The sequence below is a fragment of the Rhipicephalus microplus genome, chromosome 4 (genome assembly GCF_043290135.1).
Source record: "Rhipicephalus microplus isolate Deutch F79 chromosome 4, USDA_Rmic, whole genome shotgun sequence".
NCBI lineage: Eukaryota > Metazoa > Arthropoda > Arachnida > Ixodida > Ixodidae > Rhipicephalus > Rhipicephalus microplus.
The window spans coordinates 57,953,947-57,977,834 of NC_134703.1; the positions used below are offsets into that span (position 1 = coordinate 57,953,947).

At 41.5% G+C, this 23,888-nt stretch overlaps 1 protein-coding gene across 21 annotated transcripts in view; it reads right to left on the reverse strand.

Annotated features, from left to right (window-relative positions):
- l(1)G0196 (inositol hexakisphosphate and diphosphoinositol-pentakisphosphate kinase) overlaps window positions 1–23,888 on the reverse strand; it is a 71,334-nt gene that overhangs the window by 41,665 nt on the left and 5,781 nt on the right. For 12 of the 21 annotated variants that reach the window (XM_037422940.2, XM_037422941.2, XM_037422957.2 and 9 more), the window contains 15 exons: window positions 23,183–23,359; window positions 22,734–22,879; window positions 22,197–22,282; window positions 21,202–21,356; window positions 20,357–20,458; window positions 20,008–20,169; window positions 18,428–18,651; window positions 15,976–16,062; window positions 15,823–15,898; window positions 14,074–14,183; window positions 13,189–13,274; window positions 12,004–12,126; window positions 7,166–7,210; window positions 4,419–4,540; window positions 1,262–1,374 (listed from right to left, as the gene is read on the reverse strand). In XM_037422940.2, the coding sequence (XP_037278837.2) occupies window positions 1,262–1,374; window positions 4,419–4,540; window positions 7,166–7,210; window positions 12,004–12,126; window positions 13,189–13,274; window positions 14,074–14,183; window positions 15,823–15,898; window positions 15,976–16,062; window positions 18,428–18,651; window positions 20,008–20,169; window positions 20,357–20,458; window positions 21,202–21,356; window positions 22,197–22,282; window positions 22,734–22,879; window positions 23,183–23,359 (1,814 nt within the window). The remainder of the gene's footprint in view (window positions 1–1,261; window positions 1,375–4,418; window positions 4,541–7,165; window positions 7,211–12,003; window positions 12,127–13,188; window positions 13,275–14,073; window positions 14,184–15,822; window positions 15,899–15,975; window positions 16,063–18,427; window positions 18,652–20,007; window positions 20,170–20,356; window positions 20,459–21,201; window positions 21,357–22,196; window positions 22,283–22,733; window positions 22,880–23,182; window positions 23,360–23,888) is intronic. The other 9 variants (XM_037422946.2, XM_037422945.2, XM_037422959.2 and 6 more) reach the window with 6 other exon arrangements.

The window sequence follows — 23,888 nt, forward strand, 5'->3', positions numbered from 1 at the left end:
TACTATCTAATCCTAAAAACAAATGCTTTACATGGCAACTTCTTTAGTGCTGTCAGCTGAATTGTATTTGTCATTTTCAAGTAAATCTGCCCCAAGTTGTAAATACCACAGTCATACTGCTTGTAAGCTCAATGTAGCCTGAGCAAAGCCAAAATTCTCTCTGTCTCTCTGTGCGTGTGTGTGTGCGTGTGTTTGTGTGTGTATGTGTGTGCATGCATGTGTGTGCAGGCGCGCGCGTGTGTGTGGGGGGGGGAGGGTGTCAAATGAATATATAAACTGAATCGTCAGACCAAAGGAAGTGACTGTTGCGTGCTAGTACTTACTTCACAGTCAATTTTGTAAACCTCCACATTGTTGTGAGAGTAAAAATGGTTTAGCTATGTAAACTTCCAAAGCTCCGTGAGCTTCACTGAGAATAGCTTACACCCATTAATTTCAAACTCATATAGTGTGATAGTGGTGAGCATGTTTGTTCCACTCTCACACCACCGTTACCTCAAATATAAATTGCAGATGGACACTGTTTGCAGTATTGTCAACAAATAATTGATTTCAAAGGGGCACAAACAACTAAACACAATGCAACAAGAGTTTTCTTTTAGTAGAAGTAAACATGCACAATCGTGTTGTAAAAAATGCAACTATACTACAACTAAGCAGGATGTCATAACTAATACAGCATGCAAAAAGTGTTCACAATCAATTATGAACAAAACAATATTATAAACAAATAATGACTGAAGCATAGTGTTGGTGCAATAGTAAGCTGTGGAAACTGCTTCTCCTGGCTATCAAGTCACTCGTAAAGCTACCATCAAGTCACTCGTAAAGTTACCATGACAGCGGGCCCCTGCAATGAACCACAAAAATTAGGTGGCATCATGTTCCAGTTTGAGAGCCCCTTAATATTTTTTATTTGCACAAAAGAAAATATACAGCAAGTTTCTATGCACCAAAAGCATTCCATAAAGGGGTTTGTTGGTTTCAAGGGAGCACCCAACATGGCCAAGCACCAACCATTGGTGCTAATTCCTAGGCACTGTCAGATTCCGATATGTTCTCAAAGACTGCCTCTGTCAATTTTGTCAACTCTGATTTGGTTAAGGTCACAGCTAAGCCCTGTATGATTATCTTAGAATGTAAACATGACAGAATTCAACAATATTTTAGGATTCGAACTGTGCAATTAGCAAAAAATGTGGGTCTGATCATCCCCCCACTGACCTCCTGCCTGATGTTGTAGCAAAAGTTTTCAACTCACATGTTCTGATACTTGCTGGAGTCACAGTCGTTGTCCAGTAGCCCGTTCGTGTTTGCCGATTTTACCATTTGGACAAGAATCGGCGTTAATTCACCTTCTAAAGCCAGAAGACCCTAGAAGTGTAAAATAGCGTGAGTAGCATGTTAAAAGTTAAGCAGTCAGTTGCAAGGCGTAAGTCAGTGGTTCTCAAATGGGCATCCGCGGATCCTAGGGAGTCCGCGAAGCCATTTATATGATCCGCCAAACCCTCGCCTGCTTTTTTTCACATTTTAAAGAAAATTACATAGGCAACTCTGTAAGCACGACTGTGCCACGTATTGATAAACTGTCCAAAATGAAACTGTCCTCACATGACAGGCTCACATCCAATAAATCAGATTGTGATTCACAATAAAGCACCGATTCGGGGGAATCGCCGCTAGACTCCCAGCAGAGAAACTGTCACGCGCTTCCACAACGTGAAGAAAAATGAAGAAAACTGTACAGCTTTGCGCATCCGAAAAGTCAAAACAAACCAGAAACCTACAATAATCCTTAGTCTCATTGCCAACGAGACAGAAGCAGTGTCTGAGAGTCCCCAAAAAGGAAAACAACTATAGTGGCATCAATTGTGTCAGTTAGCACCTACATAAAAACAGGTGTAATCATGCCCCTGGGAGCAATAAACGAGAGAGTAACAAAATAGTCACACCCTGAAAGAATCTAAATGAGACAGTCATCGGTTTTGCAGGCGTGAGAAGTGGAAACGACCCAAAGAATGAAACTAAAATGAGCCGGCACACTACAGCAGTAAAGCGAAAAAAGAACAGTGAGACATCGGCGCAATAAAGAAATCCCATGTATTCCTGCAAATTGTAAGCACAGGCCAAGCATGAGTAATGAAAGGGGCATGCTTTTTAAACATACAAGTGATGACATACCTGCACACATTAACTATCCTTAAGGTGCTCGCAGAGCATGTACTGATTGATATTTATTTATTTTTTATTTATTTATTTTTATTTATTTATTTATTTTAGAAAAATGCGAGGTTTAACGTCCCAAAACCACCACTGATTATGAGAGACGCCGTAGTGGAGGGCTCCGGAAATTTCGACCACTTGGAGTTCTTTTTAACATGCAGAGCATGTACTATCAGCGTCAAATGAAACCCGAACAGCAGCAAGCCTTCACGATGGTATAATGCACGCCATACACTTATCACGATTGACAGGCGCGCACGTCCTGTTCGGCAGCTCTGCGCATATATGCGTGCCTTTCCACGGTGATAAGTGGACGGCACGCACTATACCATCGCGAAGGCTTGCCGCTGTTTGCCTTTCATTTGACACAGATAATACAGGCCATTGACCCTGAAAGAGCACATACAAGTATCGCTATAAATGATCATGAAAAAATTGGCCCCGTATCTGCTTGTAATCTGCAAATGTCGTCGAAAGATGGTAGTCTTACGTGTGGAGAAAGTGAACAAAACATTTCTTTGATGTTCTGCGCAAGAAAATTGTTGAATGGTATTCCGGAGGCACTCGTTAGTGCCTCGAGCGTGCAGTGGAGGCGAACGAGCTCATCAAGTCACGTCACTTGTGAGACATGAGCGCCATCTGGCAGTTTTATTTGGAAAACAAAGCCCGTAGCCCTTAGACGGACATGCGGGCCTGTCTCAGAGGTGATAAGGTGTAGAACGCAAGGCGACGGGTAGGTGCCACCACCATGTCGTCTTAGCAAAGCGTTGGAAACACTCGCTTCTTCGTGCAAGCGTTGCATGGTCAGCGCAGGGTGATAAGCGCTACGGTTTTTAGAATTACTTATGTATGCCTTTTCTAGTAAAAGACGAACATGCAGAATATATACGTGTTGTTCTGGTGCGTGAGATCTGCGCAATAATTGCTTTTTAATTGACAATCGCACACGTATGAACGTTGAATCTTGAGATACATAGGTGGGTGCTGCAAATGGGATCGGCCGTTCAGGGTATCGGCTGGTGCTGTTTAGAGTACCCGAATCGCGGTAACGATGGACAAACAGACAAACATACATACATACATACATACATACAGACAGACAGACAGACAGACAGACAGACAGACAGGCAGGCAGGCAGGCAGGCAGGCAGGCAGGCAGACCAAAGTTTTTGTGTCGAAGGTCCCTATGAAAGACTATCGTCTTTAAAAGAAATGTAATAAGTAGAGAGTTATAGTATACTGTTAGCATGATAGCGAGGTTTAAAGGAATAGCGATACCATGCAGCAAACGTTTGTTACGGACAGAATTTTATACTTTAGCGAAATAGCGTGTACGTGGTTTACGTGCCCCAGCTGGGATGGATGGTGGTGCCACCTATCAGAGGGTTGATAAGTTAAAGAACAGTGAAAAGGAAATGAAAACGAGAATGTTTGCCTGCGTCACCATATGAAGCATTGTTACAAGTTTAATTTATTAACAATAAATATAAATAAATATGAACCACGTAGAAAACGCACTAACACTTATGTTGCCCATTTGTTCACATCGACCTTCTAGCTAGGCTTTCAGATGTTCAAAATGGGAAGCTATCTCAAAAATTACGCTAGCTTATCCATAATACTCGGTCATCGAAGCTAACTGAAAGCAAGCAAATCCATTTTAAACAGTCGTTGGCTTGTGAACGAACTGAATATTTCCACAACTACGCCAAAATCGCTTCGAAGCGGGCGTCCGAAAGCGCTGCCTTGTTTACGTACACCACGTACATCACGGTAACGTTAAATTCGATGAAATAGCACACGTACGAAAACGGCAAGAGTAACGTACATATCTGTGCATGCACACTTCGATTCCGCTATCATGATAAGCCTGCCATCCCACTAAGCCTGGTATACTATAACTGTCTAATGTTGAGTCTAAATAACGGCCGTATTTGCAATTTTAAACCCACATCTCAAACAAAAAGCTAGCAGCCATTGCATAAGCACAGTAAACAGAACAAAGAGAACCTGAAAGGACCAGAAAAAATGTGTTCTGTTTAAGAGAAGTTTCGCTTGCTGAGAGAGGAGCAGAGGCACAGAACCCAAGTGTCAAGTCAATCGTATTAGTGCAGCAGTTTCATTAAAGAGATTTACATTTACTGACTAGTACTATACATAAGGTATACAAGTGAAATACCAAAATAGCTCCTTGCCTTGGCAAAAGCTGCAGCCGTCATTTGCACTCTGCCCTCGTCTGAGGCGTAAATCTTGAGGTCATGACGGAAGGTGCTGTGCAGGCGCAGTAATCCCAGTCCTCGAGTGCCAGCGTATTCACCTAGAGTCGGTCAGCGCATCATAAAATAATAACAGCACAATGTAGCCCCCTAGTGGTTTGTCCAGACAAAAACCATTCTCAACGTCATGGCACCACACAGTCAGATCGAAGAGTCTAATTCCTGGCTACAATGTTCAACACTTGAGCGGTTAACGTAGAAATTGACAATGTTATAGGTCTGCATATAACGAGTAACTCTCTGAATTCTGCAACATTTAATGTTTCTCTAAATAATTGTAAAAAATATTTCAGCGGCTGAACAAAGTGACAGACCCTATGATATACAACTTAATGAGGTGAGATACTGTCAATTTATGCATTAGCCGTCAGAAAAAAAAAAATATTAATTGCACTTTTCTGCTGGCTACTCTGCGCTTTTAGAAATCTAGTAAATCAGTTCTTGCATTTTGTTGGAGTTTCCCTACAATACTATTATGCCTATGTTTTATATTTTGCTACGCACATTGCCTTGCCATGCTTTTAATGGCAGGCAAATGTGCTATCATGGGCAAATTAAATGAAGATGATAAAGTATAAGTTAATACACTCCTCTTGAGAAACAGCTCAACTGCGTGAGATTGTAATGCATCACTGACAGATCAATCTGCAAACCGAGATTGGTGCACAAGAACTGTCAATCAGATAAATATTTACCAAATTGAAAAAGCAGCAAAGAAAGAAACCTTTGCTAATTTTGTGTTCATCTACAATTGCATATTACTCTGCCCGTAGGACTTTCAAGACTAAAACATTGACGTTTGAAACACTAATGACAAGTTCAGAACAACAAGGCGATTTCGAATCGCTTTTTGGTAAGCACAGCTCATCGAACCATGGACAACAACATCGTGAACATGTCTATTGCTGCTCGCTAACACTTGATCGATTTCCTTGAGGTGACAACAACTGCAAGCATTTACCTGATGCTACCTAAAGATAAACTGGCATCATATTCTTTCTAAATATCTACAATGAATTTCCCAGCAAGCACCACCTCCAACTTCCCTACCAATTTCAAATTTCAAGGCTGTTCCAAGAGTGCACCCCCTCCCTCTCTCCTTCACTCCACACCCATCATAATAATGCTGCGCATCGATGCAAAACTGGACTGGTTGAATCCCATCCAATCCTGCTTAGAAGCCCAACGTCCGAGCGCCTGCATTTGAAATTTGTCATTACATTTTCATATTTTTTCCACATGACTGCGCACCAAAATTAGCACGACACATGATGATTTTTAGGGTCCCACAAGTGAAAGCATGGCCTTTGAGACTTTTACTCCACAATCATACCTACGAAAATGCAGTCAGCGAGAGTAAAGCCACCAAGATCTGTGTTGCTTAGCGCTGCTGCGTAGACTCATTGTCCGAGGTGCTTCCATGCCATGCCTTCCGCAATCTGATCACATTGCCATTTTGTCTCTTGGGTTTGTGAGCAGTTGTTCCAATGTGTTATGCGACTAACTAGGTCAAGAAGGCTTTTGAAGAAGTCCACATGCACTCTTTTCTTTTTTTTTCCCCAGCAAGAAAACTTCGATGCCGCCATCTTGCATTTTGGTGCTAATAAAACTGGTACCCCCTACTTTGCCAATAAGTTCGACTTATTGCAGGAGGGGCCCTTGCTTGGGATTTTAAGGTAGCTAATTTTGTTTTGTTTTAGTCAATTTGACTGACCTTCCAGGAATGACATCTGTATTGATCAGTTTTCCTTTAGAAAGTTGCAATATAAAAAAAGAAGGAAGCTCTTGCTACCAGTTTATATTTAGGTGTGATGAACAATGCTGCGAAAAATAAGACAGCACGGAAAAATTACAATACCTGATTGGCTTCACTGATATCATACTCCCATACCTAAGCATAATAAATTGCATGCAAGCAGATCGCTATGCAAAGAAAAACTTGGAGTGCTATGGTTAGCTACTACTATTGCACTATAAATGCACGTTACCCTTAGCATTATTTAGAAGCAGTAGGCAAATGCGCTTAGAAAATGTCACCTCAATAGTGTGGGCGAAATTATGTTGTACAGTGAATAACACACCTATTTCTATTTCAGACAAAACACTTAGACACGAAACTTTACACGGGTAGGTAGTATAAATTCTCCCTATGAAATTAATATTCACACAGTGATTGGTCACAAGTTTTTGAATTTTTTTTGCTCTCCTTTAATTATAAATTAGAGTTGAAACCCACTTCTGGGCACTAAGTCTGAGATTAAAGAAGAACAAGCTAACATGTAAAATGTAATGCTTCCTTTGAATGTTACTGTAAAAGTTAAGATTTGTAATTCGCTAAATCATTTATGGTAGAATGTGCAATCTAGACACAATCCATGGCAATACAGATGCCCTTAACACCAGCCTTCCAAAAAAATCAGCGCCGTCACACTGAGAGCTACCACCAACCTAATGACCGCTGATAATTAATACTTTCTTTTTCTTCACACTTTCTTAATACATTCCAAGATATTACCTTTTTTCTTTTTTACACAAAACATTTAATCCTTGCTAAAGAGAAAGTTGAAAAAAAGATATCTGGAAGAGATACCACATTAAGTAGTATACAGATAATTCAGCATTAATGAAGCTACGGAAGCATGAGAAAAGCCTTTAGTCATGCTCACTCGTTTCCTCGATCGAAGCCGTTGAGAATGGTTGATGGCATTCCACTATTCACGAAGGGCGTGCGAAGAACAAGCAGCAACTGAATATTTCAAACAAATGCTGGCAAAGTAGAAAAATTGCGCTGTGCACTGAAGCAGGGCCCTTGCTCGCTCACTATCTAACCGCCTGCTGCCAAGCCAGGTAGCTTAATTGGTGAAGTTGTAAATGTTCTGCGCCCCTAATAAGTGAAGCTGGCTGCAAAAAAAAAAAAAGAACACTAGGACGAAATAATTTCAATACCCTAGAATTTTTAAAGCAATGCACCTTGATTGTACGAATTAAAAATTTGCATGAATCAGCTGTGGCTTGAAACTGAACATGGCACATTGTGTGAAGTAGCTAAGTGCCAAAGCATAACACCGTTACGACTGATAAGCCATAAGTAGTGCTTCAAGAGCAACCATATTTACAAAGATCAAAGATCTCAATATGTTCTTGCATTAGATGTTTTTTAAAGCTTGAGTTCTCGTTAGATAGACCATACTTCTTTGTATCAACGCAAGTTCGTCGCTACTTTGGCTCTTACAGGTACTGACCAAAGATAGCTCTGTCAATGGCCTATTTCCCAGAAAATGTGTTAATTAGAAAATATACATTTCAATGGTTCAATATTTAGCCACGTTTCTAAATCTAAATATCACTGAGACCAAAAAAACGAAAGGCTGGTTAAATTATCTTACTCTCCTTCTAAATGATTTACAATAATTAGCTGCATTTAACTGCCCAAGTGCATAGTAGTTCAAAACACCGAAGCTGAATCTGGTGATTGTTTACCTCTAATTGTATGTAACATAGTTTCATGTACAAGTAAAATGGCTTTTTTAGCCATAGCAGGATAATGTATTCAGTTGTCATCTCACATCTTATACGCGAACATTCTCTACAAGCAGTCGTTTTCTCGAACGTCCTGTATCGCTAAAACATTCCAGAAAGCGAGAATGTAATTTTCCAATTCTTTTCTAAAGAATACAGGTGCAACTGGAGGCTGACTGGATGCCTTGGAGTAAGTTGCAGTAGCGCAAGGTGCAGTGGCGTTGTTTGTTGGGAAGGAAGCTGTATTTCTCAGTGGCAATGATTAATTGATTATTAACAATTACTGGCAATTATTGCAAGTCCTTAGCTGCTACCACCTAGCTGTTGACAACATGCTGAATTGCTGGCTGCGAGCTGGAGAGAAGCACGTTACTAGCGACTGAGCTTCGCGTGGCTGTTACGATGAAGTATGTGTGCGCAATTACGAATTATTCATAAATGATTGATTGATATGTAGGGTTTAACGTCCCAAAACCACCATATGATTATGAGAGACGCCATAGTGGAGGGCTCCGGAAATTTCGACCACCTGGGGTTCTTTAACGTGCACCCAAATCTGAGTACACGGGCCTACAACATTTCCGCCTCCATCGGAAATGCAGCCGCCACAGCCAGGATTCAATCCCGCGATCTGCGGGTCAGCAGCCGAGTACCTTAGCCACTAGACCACAGTGGCGAATTATTTATAAAATATGTGAAAAGATAACAAAGTAACTAGCAAGCTTACATGTGTGTCAGACTAGTGAGCGGCAAAGACCTTGCAGTGGCACAACAATCAAGCAAAAAATAAAGAAAAACGCACAAAGAACAAGCACACATCAGCAGCAACAAAAGCCACAGCAGCAATTGGTAGGGAATTTGACAACACTTCGAACAAACAAGAACAATAATAAATTTACGGCACAGCTTGACAAGTTTATGAACACATGACAAGGACTCGTGCAGTACTGTATTTACTTGAAAAATTTTTGAATTGGGCTTGTTATGCAGCCTATTCAGCAAACTATTAGCGGAGATTAGACAAGCACTTGACAGTAGTACTCCCGAGACATAAAAAATCTAACTTGTCATAGCTGGTCTAGTAACATCGAGATATAATACAGGCACTATAACTGCAATTAGTCCACACTAGAACGGTCTCCAAAAGAAAGAAAGGGTGCCAGCGTCAACATTGAACTATTAGGCGGAAACATGCTACCGACCATAACACCTCGGTCGTGGTTCAACCTATTAACCCCTTGATGGTCACTGTTCATATGACAAAGCAGCCTCCAAATGTTGCAGGCTTGAATAACTAAAGTGCGCTTTGAAAGTCCAAGTATTTGAGCCAGATCTGATACGAGGTAATCGTTAAATAGTGTCGTCATCTATGAAGAAGAGTTGAAAGATTTTAATATTATGCTTGTTTTTGGGCACGCTAGGCTAACTTTTAGTGCAACAAGGTTAATTTTCTGTTGGTCCTTATTTTCACACCATAGACATCCAGATCAGCCTTATACACGGCAATACAGCTAAATCATGTCTAACAGTATAGTATGCACTTATTAGTAACAACTAGAAAGGGGGGCAGCAAATATTTATCTATGTTATTGCAAAAGTGTGGCATCACTAACATTTCTTATGAATAAATCACTTCCAACATCAATAGCAATAGATTTTAGAAGAGTAATAAACTTTATGCGTATAAATCACTTCAAAAAGCCTCAGTATACGCTACTTCGTGTATTGCTGTTTTTCCAGTGCTTCAATTTTTCCATACAGTGCTTTTCAGAAAACGCAAGATGGCTCCCCCTCTCTGTTTTACTCTTGTAGCACAGGTGGCAACGTAAGACTGCTACACACACAAACATCTATTATCAGCAAAACAAACTTGCAACTAATTATGTGCTCATAGCACACTTCTACAGACACGAAGCAGAACTGAGGCAAGATGGGACTTTGCTACCGAATAAATTGTCAGAAATCCACTCCAACACGAAGTTATTCTTAAGAATGGTACGATAGCCATTACCTTAAGTTCTTAATTTATTGTTTTTATGATGAAAAAAAAATTGCCCACAGCTTCCCTCGGGGGAACACTGAGGAGGATGCGGAGCATATAATTGGTTAACGGGGTGTTAAAGTGCGACTTACTTGGGTCGATGGCTAAATTGGTTAACGTGGTTGTGAAATGGGGTGTTAAATTGCGACTTACTTGGGTCGATGGCTAAATTGGTTAACGTGGTTGTAGGAGGGGGTGTTAAATGAGTGAACACGTACACACGTATGCGAAAGGGCGGCGCTGGTCGAAGGGACGTCGATCATTGTGTTTGTGGATTCGTTGGAATTCATTTCACCGCGACCTTGGACGTCGACGCGCCGTACAAACCAACCGACGAGCGGCAACTGAGCGAGCGAGCGCCGACCTTGAGTTTATATACAGCACGACGGCGCATGCACTGTCAGCTGTTGAATGTTCTCGAAGCGCGACGCCACATGCGCGTCCACTGGAGAATCAGGAGAATTGTAGATGTCGAACGCGGTGTGTAGAGGAGGAAGGGTGCACAGATGGTGGAGGAGTGAAGCGCGCGCGGTGTGTAGAGGAGGAAGGGATGCACAGATGGTGGAAGAGTGGGCGACGGCGCGACGGCGCATGCGCGCACGTCAGCTGTCGAATGTTCGAGAAGCGGTGCGGACGGCGCACTACAAGGCGCGAGTATAAGATGCTCCGCATCTAAAACAGCTCACGATGCAAAACAAAATATAGAGAGAGCTGCTTTTCAATTCAATATGTATTTATCGAAGGGTTAGGAGACCTCTCTAGCATGAAACAATGGTCTGAGCAGAAGTAATTTTTAGTACTAGACAAAAATAAGGCAAGATTCAATTTAAAGGAACTATCAAAGCTATTTCAAGCCTTCAAGTTAATGCCCTTAAAAGACGTAACTAGAGGTAAATACAGTAGTTCAAAGACGACGGGTAAACACCGAAAGAGGGGGCAAGCGAACACAATGGTCAAGTAGTACTGGCACACTTAGGACAAATAATAAATGATGCGACTACAAATCATCCAGTTCTATGGGAACAGCACTACGGTGACTAGCATTCGTGGGCTACAGCTCACGGCAGAACTTAAGGAGTGGCATCCAATGGCAGTTACAACTACAAAAGCCAAACAGGAACACTATTTCAGTCAAAAGAAAGCACCCAGGGCCACATCGTTCGTTCTATGCAAAAAAGTTCTAAGATTCCAAAGCATTTGAAAACATAGGTCCAGATACGTTACGAGTAAAAGATACATTACAATTCTATAAAATGTAAGATTGTAAGATAGGTTAACATGCGTTACGTGTAAAATATGAATTAATATTCTAAAAAATATGATTGCTTGTTAATTTTAAACCATAAATGTTCCCTCATTGTGAGGGAACATTTAGGGGTTAAAACTCATGATGCCACCATCTTCAGCTTATTGCTCTCACAGAGGTTTCAACTTATCTTTTAAGGATATAAATTTTTTACAATTGTACGTTCAATGTCCCAAAGCAACTAGTGCACTGTGAAGACACCATGGCTATGGGTGCGGACAGTTCCACATTAATTTCAACTACCTTAGCTCTTTTAACAAGCACCTTAATAATAAGGTTACAACTGTTGTTGCATTAAATTAAACCAACTATAACAATTTAGGGGGAAAAAAACAAGAATTCTGGACTTTACCCCATAAAAAGTGAGATACAATAACTGGCAGCCACAATCAAGCATTTAATTCATTATTAACTATTACTGGCAATTATTGCTAGTTCTTAGCTGCTACCACCTAGCTGTTGACAACATGCTAACAGATGCCAACAAAGGCACACTGATGTCATTCTGATGTGACCCCGGGTGCTATCGTCAGCTTCCACATGCTGTGGGGATCAACTAGAGCCGTGGAGGGTATGAGGCTGCGTGCTGGGAGCTCTGCAATGTGCCAGTACCAGCGAGACCGAGCTGCCAAGCGTACCTTGTCCACCTGGGTACATACATCTGAAGACTCGGCCCAGTTCTTCAGCCTGCACCCTGCCCGCTGGCGTCAGCTCACCTCCCCACTTCAGAATGAGCACCAGCGAGGGTTCCCTAGGGTAGTCTGAGGAGGAACAATGCACGCACCAACAGGCGAAAATTGCAAGCAAAACATAAATGAAAGGTGAACCGTAACTATCCGTGTAAGTTACAGTGTGTCTCGCCAACTACTGCATAGTGCAGCGAGTGACGCGAGTTGCATCAGTCAAGCATGAAACAGGACCAAAAAAAGGGTGCCCCTATTGAACGCCCTCTGAATATAGGTGTACAAAAATGCTTAGTAGCACACTATGTTTCAGCCTTCCCTTTTCCAAAACATGCAGCCAAATATTCAGTGGCTGACGTGATCCCTTACTGCACTGCACAGAATTAACAAGGAGACTTGCAGAATACAGTTGTGATAAATGCATAATTTTGCAAACTGGAGGGCTTATAACTACACAAATACGTGAGGGAGCAAAATAATGTCTGGCTAGTGCAAAACACGTTCGAATGAAAGCGAGTGTCAAGTTGTAACAACTGCACACTGAATGCACTTTTAAGCAGTAGTAAAGTATGAAAATATATGAGATCAGCAATGATGCCCACGAGGCCCTCTCCATTAAGAGATTTGTAAGTATTGCTGAGCCTACCCTATGACAGCCATGACGACATTCTGGCCACATATTTCTACAGCGTTATTGTGCATGTACATATTTTAATCAAGCAGGTTTGCACTCCTTAACATTGATCAACAGTTTGTAGACCATGAGCTTGTAATTATTGCCCTGGTTGCAGACCCTTGCCGATTGACGCTCATTTGTTGAGTGCCGATAATTGTATATTAATATCTGTACACTAGTGCATGAAAACTTCAAATTACCCAAGAAAAGAAATGGAATTCTCGGATGAAAGCATAACTTTGTTAACTTGAGTAAGGTTCATTGCTGAACACTGTCGGACCCTTATCATAATGAAAACAGTTATAAATTGTTTAACATAGTGAAGAAATTGAGTTTTTGCCAATATAGGTCTACTGTGGGTATGCATTTCTGAAGAAATAAAAGGTATGAAGCAATTCTGCATCAGATGCAGCTTCATCTGTAACGACAGGCTTGACAGCAGTCCGCTTAGTATATAGGCTTGCCTTCGTCGCTGCTTGAATGTCGTGGCCTTCCTTTGGGCTGGTATTTCAGCTGCACCTTACGATTGATGCCAGAAAAATGTCCATACCTGCATGCATTCAATTCGGGTCAGGAGAACATACACTAGAAACATCAGCGTACTACTGCAGGGGCGGATCCCGCCACTCATTTTAGGGGGGGGGGGGGGGGGGCTGTCCCCTGAAGTAACACTAGAGAGGGGGGCGTGGTCATGACTTTGTTCTTTCTAGCAGAAATACCCCTATATAGCATAAATACTGTTAATGTGTGGTCACAGTGTTTCACTCATTAGTGCTGATTGGTGACTGGAGGTGGACGACAAGCACAAAAGTGAGGGGAAGGGGTGCTGACACAGACATTTGGAGGGGCTGATCGCCCCTACCGTCCCCCCTCTTGATTCGCCAATGTACTAGAGTCAGTTACGACTTTAAAAGTCCACAGAACTTTCACCTCAAAAGCACATGCACACACGCCTGCACAAATGGCCACGCACTCCACACTGTCGTCACGAGATGGACGGAGGGCGACTCCTCTTTCAGAGAACATTGCCGAGTGTGTAAGCGGGACTATTTCTTAAATCGCGAAGGTGGTTGGCTGTCGCGCTTTGGTCGATTGGGCGGGGGGCTTCCCTCCGAACTTTTCCAAGTTTCATCCGACTAAACACTTTAACCTCATTGGAACAAAGTTACATCTCACAAGAAAACAATTTCGTTATATCCAAAAATTCATTATAAAAGGTTGTTACCAACACTGTTTATTGCAAGACTATTTTTCATTTGCTTCATTGCAACCGACATTTAGTTATATTCATGTTTGTTACATCGAGGCTTTAGTGTAGTAACAACACCAATCAAAATATAAACCCTTACATTTCAAGAACAGATTTGAGCTGCTCCAGCTTCACTTTGTTTTCTTCGACTTCAGGATCAGACTTGTGTTCAATTTCACTGAGAAGAAACCGTGATATGTCCAAGATCTCCTGAAAGGTTTAAGAAGACAGACAAACGTTTATTTGGATGCAATGTCTTTTGCAGAAAAAAGCACAGAATCTAAAACAAAGGTGGCATGTGGCAATGCCTCTGCCAACCAATAAGGGCTGCACTAGTAGATTACTCTTAAAGGACACTCAACATTTCATCAATAGAAAGAGATTAACGATAGTGTAAATTAGAATAGAAAGTCAATATTATTTTCTTTTCTCCTCGTAAGTTTATCGCATGTCTGAACCTCGGAACAAACGAGGTCAATTGCTTACGTCACATATTTTATCGTTCCTTCGAAGAATCAGGTCATTTTTCTGAAGAAAAGAAACAAACGTACAATTGTGTAATGAACCTTGCTTTGATTTTTGAATTCAGTGTGATTACTTTAACGTACAACCTGAAGAATTAGCTTCTTTCAACTCCTCCCACAAGATTTCCAGCCTCTTATCGCTATCCCTCTTCACTTCAAAAATTAAACAGCTTCGTGGCTTTCACAAACGTTAGTGTAGTAGCTTCCCAGTCTAGCAGTAAGAAACCTATACGCAGCAGACATAGCATGAAGGCACACATAGCATGAAGGCACACATAGCATGAAGGCACACACAGAGGACATTTCAATAGGAACATTATCAAAGAGGCAGTTCAGTTAGCTTTATAAAGAGCTGGCTTGCCTACCACTACGTGAACAAAACTGCTATTGAGAAGATGCACTGCCAAAGGCAGAGAGGTATACCCTCTGCTAGCCATGGGGGCATATAACTGCTGTGGAAAAGCTCATGATGCCGACGACAGAGAGCAGGGTAACTATCTTAAATAAAATAGGAACACAAGATGTTCAAGGCAATTGATGTGTGCTTACGCATTCCTTATGAGGAGACACTGCTAGCCTTTCATTTTATACAATTAATTAAGTTATATGTAATCGGTGGTTATATCCATTTGCAATACACAGCATGGTACTCTGCATGTGAAGCAGAGCAATCGGCCTTTCAATTTGATCCTATTTTGAGAATAACCGAATTTGCACTTCCGTTAGAAGCAACTTGCTGGCACTCTTGAAGAGTAGACTGCCAATATAAGCAATCATTTTCTAAGCGTCCTTCAAAAGGGCATTAAAGAGCAAGCTTACTTCACTTGTATTGATAGATCACATTTCCACAATATTAGGAAAAGCTGCTTTTTCTACAAAACAGGCTTGGGATACAAGGAAGTACTCAAAAACAAAACGCTAGTGAAGCCACCTTGAAGCTCTCGCATCAGCTTGTCATGTCTATTTGTGGATGGCATCTTATCAAGCTTAGACCAGTTTTTATTGGTGAAAACATACTATGTAGTATAAAAAAACCCAATGAATTAACATAGCATGATGAAAGAATTTTCACTAAGCAACAATAGACCAAGTAGTAAAAATATGCACTAAAGTGCTGCCAATGAGATCTCAGGTAAATTTTAAACACTGAAACATTGGTCTAATAATTTACTTTTCAAATAATGTATGATTGTAAAATTAACAAAAAGACAGTATGGAAAGTGTGTTTCATTGGCCTAATCTAATTTATAGTTTTTTTTTAGCTTGCCTTAGAAGTAATTTGTAAATATTGTTATTAGTAAAGAGAAATAAAGTATGCCACATGCCTGCAGCTGCTTTGGCTTCTTTAATTTGATGTGGCCATCCTTGAAGCCTCCGTAATGCTCAAAAAGCTCAAAGAACCTGTAAAAACAAAAGACTTGACACTGGTACGGCACTGGGCGCAAAATGAAGAACACAGCTGATAAGAATGCACTTACTTTGGGTGCTTCACCTCCATTTTCATCTTTTGCTTAGGCGTGCGATCCCCATGACGAATGACAGCAATGACACATCTCAGTTCCATCCTGGAGAGCAGAGAATATTTGCAAATCTGTATGACGTTTCCACACAGAGCACTGGGCCAAAACCCACATGTGCTCAATAACACTATACACATTACCTAGGCGAATTCAAGCAGAGAATGTGACTTCAAGCATCCAAGCTCAGGGCGTGAAAATCTCATCAGATGTAACTTTATTGGAGTGATAATGCATATAGTTTACACAATTTTGATGGTAAACCGGTGTACTTCAGTCTCTCTAATACCCTAGCTGTGGATCAAGCGTGCGGTATCTCGTATTGATTTTTTTACTAAAGGTTTTCCAAACTCCCTGTCTCCCCTATACTCATTATGTTTTATTTTTCAATGTTTGTTTCAAAATAGTGGTTTCACAACACAGCCACTGTCTCGGTAATTCTGCACCAGTCTGTCCACTTTGGCCACACCATAAAAAAAGGAGAACACAGTCTACCATTTAATTTCCTTGCAAGAAATTTGCTGAAGACTTTAGAAGCATTCAGCATTTCTTTTTATTTGCTCACGTCAAATAGTTTTAATGGAACTCCCCCCACCCCCTTCGAATATTCAGAAACAATGTACGCAATAACAACAGTTTCTACCGTTCCTAGTGCTAAAAACATCCGGAAGCATGGCAGAGACAATACCATTATATACATCACACATAAGCAATGTAAGGGAAATTAAACACTACACTTCTGCTACTTACCACGTCCACAAATGTAACACAATAGAAGCCCTCTTTCTTGCACACCTATACCATTATGCGACTGAGCTCACTGCTTTTGTAGGGCGGGGATGTACCTAGTGTTATGTTTTGAGCTGCTATTGAAATGCAATCCTAGGAAGCTTCATTTTTCGGCAGATTACATCTTCAAGTGTGATGCAGCATAATATCTTGAGAGCTTGTCCGATTTCACAAGCATGGAAAAATGTTCACACCAGATCTGTAAGACCAGATTTTTCTTGATGTGCTGCTGGCAGTGAACAGCAGTGCAAAAGCTTCACATCTTACACAGGCCCTTCTAAAAAATAAACTCCTCATGACTTTCGTAGACACAGGTGTTATTGTTACCATGTAACCAATTTTATAACTAGTGCTGATGTATAGCCAACATAAAGATCATTCAGATTGTCAACTTTGGCGTCCCTTTGAGCGATTTAACTTTGTCTAACGTAGTATCACTTTCACAGCATATTCTTAAATGGCAAAATGAGGCTTTATTTTTCAAGACTGATGACAATGACGATCCATGAAACCATAAGCCTTAGCCTGACTCTCACCATTTAGTTTATTATAAAACAAACCGTGCTTCCTTACTATGAAAGGAGATACCTATTTACAATACCACTTGAACTAAAGAAAAGAAGTGCCCAACTTTAGCATGCCTGTGCCAGTACAAGCTATGATCATATCCAAATTCCCAACCGAATAATAGACTTTCTTCTTGGTAAAGGTTACAATGGCAAGTTTGGCAAGTTGGAAAGTCAAGTACTCAGATAAATGAGCAATGCAGCACAAACAAAGCACAAATAATTGGCACTTAATCGTCCAACTCTTCGTCGCTCCTCAGTGCCGCGGTGCACATTTCACAAAATATGGACATTTTTGAAACACACATTTTCGAATTGGTTTTGCTCGCTTATGGCAACGAAATGCTTATAACTTTTGAAATCCAAAACAATAAAAGCGGCCTCACAATTGGAGTTGACTTCGCACAGAGTAACCTTTTATTCACAAAGAACCGTTGTCAAGACTTGCCAAGTGTTGCTGACATTTTCAGTCAAAGCTTGTAAATCAAACTAACAGCGAGTGCACAGGCACAATGACATCAAATTTGTGTACGTAACTATGGTTAAAGCAGAATAATAACTGTTGAGGTTTAATACAAAAAAAATTATGGCATGACTGACGGACGCCGGAGCAGATGGCTTTAGATATTACCTGGAATTCTTTAACGTTAAACTAAATCCAAGTACATTGGTCTGTAGTATCTCATCTCCATCAAAATGAGGCCACAGCGACCTGGATTCGACCTCTCGACCTTTGGGTCACCATAACTACTGGCCACCGCAGCAGGTACAGTGGATGGATTTGTAGGGTTTCACGTACCAAAACCATGATATGATTATGAGAGACGCCGTAGTGAAGGGCTCCAGAAATTTCGACCACCTGGGGTTCTTTAACGTGCTCCCAAATCTGAGAACACGGGCCTAGAACAATTCTGCCTCCATTGAAAATGCAGCCGCCGCAGCCGGGATTCGATCCCGCGACCTGCGTGTCAGCAGTCGAGTACCTTAGCCACTAGACCACCGCGGCGGGGCATGCGGGTACAGTGCAAGGCAGAAGCCAAGACAAGAAGGGCACACACATTTTCCCAAAGGTAGTGGGCACGATTGGAGGATCGTCCAGCTGGAAAGGCATGGACCAGGGGATGTGGAGCTGTGGGGCCAGCTCCCGCAGAATCATGTTGCCCAAGATCTTGGCACAGTCGTCGTAGTACTTCATCGAGTTCTTCACAAAGCTGAAGCCATTCACGTCGCACACATACGACTTGCCGTTGGCCCTCAGCAGGTCAAAGCCGCAGACAGTTTGCTGCAACAAGGTTTCGACAGAGGACTCGAACACAGCGGGCAACAATAGAAACACAAAGACTGTTAAAACACAAAGAAGACTATGAAGAAGCTTTACAACTTTTTTAGCAACGACCTCTAAAAGCCATCAAATTGCCGCACAGGTTAGGTACAAATCTTAGTTGTGGCTCTACTGCGACACAACTTGCGATGTGAGGCAACCACACCATGCTTGAACTGAGAGGACCAACAATTTAATACTTAGATCTGACACTTAGATCTTTTACTTTATGGCGTGAGTACACAACACATACAGTTGACCGCAAAACTTTATGGACAAGTGAGCGCATGCCACATTGCCTGTCTCTGCCATCTACCATCGATCGCAGAGCTTTGCCAGAGACTGGTCTTCTTGTTAGTCACTGGTACAGTTGAGCCCCTTTATAAGACATTGATGTAAGAGAAAAATTGGTATAAAAGACACCTGCGCGCGTATACTGAAATAGGGGTGGATAAGAAAAGGCATGGATGGTACCCTACCTATTAGAGATGCCTCATACAAAAGACAAAAATAGCTGTCTCTTATAAAGGGGTTCAAGTGTATAGTATCAGTTTTGTACAGTGACAAAGAACACTGTTCGTCGTTTTCACCCAAAGCACCTAGTATCTGCAATATGAGCACCACACTTCCACTTCGATAGCAAAATTATTACTACGACAGCTCGCTTTGAATGGTGTGCTGTTCAAAAGATAACAGTTCGCATGAAAGATAGCGACTGGTCACAGTTGTGCTTATAGTGTGTTCAAGAGATATAAGTACATAGCCACGGCTGCTGAAGAGGGCGTCGTGTCAAGAAGTTGAAGGCAAAAGATATTTGTGCCAAGTGTGAAAATAGTCAGGCCATCGATATAGAGAGATGTGGATTTCGGGCCCAGCGCTGCTGTTGATTACCACTGACGTAGTGAAAGTGTCAAGAACAGGCTCTTGGTGATGCACTCGTGTGGTCTGTAAACTTTTGTGGTTGACTGTACTTGGAGCGGACTAAAATAGCTGCAGTTTGGTAGCTAGACATTCCCAGTCCTGGTTATAAAATCAGCACTAAAAACAAGCAACACGAAAGCACTCAAAACCAAAGCTTTTTGTAAGCGAAACTTGGCAAGCTTTTCTATAACTTTTACGGCTGTTGGGCACATTTTACCGAGTGGACTACCAGTGATTTTATTTTTCTCCTTTTCAGAACAATGTAACACTAGTTGTGAGCACAGGCACAAAATGGATTCTATCTGCTGAAACGTATAGTTTGGAGGACCGAAAGGAATTATAGACCAAGTGGGAAGACAGCATGACCAAAGCACCAGGCAACTGTTGCAGTATTACCTTAAAGGCCAGGCAGACCTTGCGAGCAATCAGCTTCTCAGTGTTGGTCAAGATGACAGGGTAGCGCACTTCTTTGCCTTCCTTGTCACGCTCCACTTTCCCGTCCAGCGCAGGGGACTTGCGTGCCTCTGCGTGCGCATAGTCTGGCCCAACTGTGTACACCTGGAATGTTATACGTAGTTCACAAGGTGTAGCATGACAAAGCAGTAAGAACACGGCAGCGCCTCATTTGCACAGCTGTTATTCGTCCTATCACCGATTACTGGCACGGAATACTGGCCGTACGATTGCCGAGCGGCATTCATCAAGTAGTAACGCAGCGTAAACTGAATGTGATAAAAGCGGTTACCTTGACATCGGTGCCATCAGTGGGCATGAACTCTTCATAGATGAACGATCCAGTCTTTCTCACTCTACTCTCCGGGGAGTAGACGCTGCTCCTGCTACCAATCTTAAAAGCAAAGAAAAATTATCGAGGATATTCTGATCAGAGAAATGCATACACATACCATACTAGTTTTCTTACAACATACTTAGCACTGTATTTACTCTATTGTAATGCAACCACGACTGTATCACGACGGGTGAAATTTCTGCCAGAAAACAATTACACAAAAATAAAGGAATGATGTGGGTCATTGCAATTTTTAAATTACTTGAATTTTAGTATGCAATCGTAATGCGAGGGTCAACCTCAGATAGCAAAAACCTGAAAAAAAAAAAACCCTCACTTCACACATTAGTAAACACAGCAAAGTGTTCAGAAAAGACACCATAGAATAGTCCAGGTACAGCTAATTATTAAATTGAAGTGGCATTCTGTTGTTTAGGTTCAATACTGCTATACTCTATCAAGAGTCTAGGCATATCGATGCAACACAAACATGCAGTATGATTCGTGTACATTGGTTCACAAGATTCACCGTTATACTCTTGCGATCAAAAACACTGCAGAGGCTGTTTCAATATTCAAATTTCTATAGGTTAAATGACAGAAAATTTTGAGGTAATGTACACAATTCTGATGGCAAACCGATGAGAATGCACTTCTCTTTTTGAGAATGGTAACGTATAAATGTTTCCATGACATGATTGTAGATGAAAACCATTGCTTACTTAAACATAAAAATGATACAGCCATGCATGAAACAGAATTATCTGCTCGTGAAGCATTGGCCAGACAATGAGACTCACCTTGCGAAAAAGGCGCTGGCTGCCTCCTCCCGCACTTGTTGGGTAGTAAATGTATATGTTGTGATCTTCGGCTGAAATGGGCTTTTCCACAAAGGGCTTGTTGAAAGTCACTCCGTTCACTTCAACGTGATCTTCACCCTCAACAAGTTCTCGTTCTGAATAGTGAGAGAGATCAGAATGAAGGAGGAGTATTTTTTTTTTTTACCTTTCGTCGATGCAGCAGTAATGACAATATGGCGAAGTTAGCTGTTAGGCCAGTTGATACACGGTGTTAAAAGAAAAACGGTGAGAAAAACAGGATTGACAGAGTGCTGTTCATTTCTCTTTGTGTTGTTCTTGTTATAAAATGTGCACTGATTGCTTTTTAAATCATCAACACATTTACAGGCATGTGAAGTATAAAAAACATAGTGAAAAGGCTAAAATGGAGCTGGCGTACTTACCCAGTTTCCCTGCTTGGAATAACCACATAGAGCTGTCATGTCATCGGAATAACGACATGGGACAGTCATATCACATTTACTTGTACAGGTAAGCCCACTGTTAGAAATATAACACGGCGCGCATTGCCATGCTCCTAGGATCACCAAGCAGGTGCTGTGTGCGAAGTATTGCGGCTCAAGCTCAATCAGTGCCAGAGCCGGGGTTAGCAGCGCATCGTCTACTACAGTTCGTCCCACTTCCACCAACATGCTCTGGTCAAGTGCGCACACAACCTAGGTTTCGCCCGTTGTGCCTAAGTTGACACGCAGCTAACTTCACCTCTGGCAGCGTTTGCGCTTGCGCTGCAAAACTTTGCACGGTGCCAATTGCAGCACTCCATGAAACAGGGCCACCCTTTTCATGTTACCTCTAACAGCCTGTACTACTATGAATTGAATACAAAGCCTGTACTACTATGAATTGAATACAAAAAAACTGACCTGAGCATTGAAAAAGTGCACACAGCGCTGAACATGCAAGTGACAAAGACACCAATATAAACAAGAACGTACGTCTTTCATCCGCTGATTCTCTGTCGAGGACTGCATATCTCGGCAATTCAATGCCAGCACCTTCAAGAATGCTGTACACTTTTCTCCTGCATGAACAAAAACAAAGCTCGTCAGTAATGGCACATTACTGTTTGGATACAGAAGCTCAAAAAATATACTAGGAACCAGAAGGGGTGCTGTTATTAAAATATTTTTTCTCGCAGTACTTCAATTTCTGCAAACGGTGTTGAACAACATTCTTCATTGGTCTTCCCAACGTTTTTAGAACATAACTAAGCAGCATGCCTGTAGATGAGCACGTCCTAGAAAATTGCAGTTGGCTACTCGGAACTTTTGAATAGCCAACCGCAGGTTTCGATGCACAATACAGCATGCTTAAAAAACAACAGTATCTATATAATTGTTAAGTCTGCCAAGTTTCTTTCATTGCTTCACTTTTTTTACATAAATTTTGGTTAAAAAATTGAGAACCTACCCCCTACCCCCATTTTTTTTCAAAATTAAGACCACAAAATCAAAGTTTAGCCGAGTACATACCTGTCTTGGATGTCATACTGCATGAAAAGATCGTTGACAATGAAAGGATTTCTGAGCTCAGAATATTCAATGGCTTTGTTCAGGGGAAACCCTTTGGAATGGAAGGACACGAGGCAGTCGCATAAGGGCCACTCTTCGACTGGTTCCTGCGTGAATATAACAGAAAACACACAATAGCAAGATGTTCTCTCAAAATTAACTCACTTGAACACAAGAAGTCACAGCTACATGCAGACGTTTCTTTCAGCTGCTCTAATATAGTGCGTAACAAAAGTAAAAAAGAAAAACTATTACTAAATTACTATTTTAACATACGGGAGAACTACAACCGTTCAAGTGCCAACACTCGGCCGTCAGGATGTCGTAAGTCACTGAGAATACACCAGCGAGAAACACTTATGCGTAGCCACAAAATAACTTCTCCCAGTTCCCGGCCCCAAAGGACTCACATTTAAAATGACTTCCTCGGGGAAGACGACAGTCTTGATGTATTCAAACTCTTCGAGTCTCGTGAGAATCTCTTTCATCGGTTTGGACTGAGATTTTTTGGCCATGGCACAAATGCCAACCAGGACTTGCTTCCCTGAAGCAGGGCTTTCATCTTCCGAATCTGCATGTTCGGTATCCTAAAGAGCAAACAAGCGTGTATCAAGTACACCAATATTTCTTGTTGTTCCAGGCAGTGCAACAGAAAACGCTTCACATCACTATGATAAAGTATACTGACAGCCACAATGAAAGTACACATGAAAATACAGATACTATTTTTTTCCCTAAAACCTGTGCTGCTCAATAATAAATGTGCTCCGTGATTCCCATAGAAATGTGTGCATAAGCCTTCAGAGCAAATATTTTCTCTTAACATAAACTTAAAATTTAAGTGCACAACAGGTGAATCATAGGGGACATTTTGAATATGCACTTAGGCAAAAGCTTTTTAAAAGCTGGCAGTTGTATCTTAATAATTTTCTGGACTGGGACTGCCCAACAAGCAGTGTCCATTCTGGCTTTGCTTGAATATGATTTGAGCATTACTTGTTTTTCCTGTTGGATATGCATCACATTGCTGATAGAGCAGCCATAACTCCCTTTCAGATAAGAAAAAAAGTCAGAACTAAATGCATAAAGGGTAAGAGGCAGTTATCAGGGCATGCA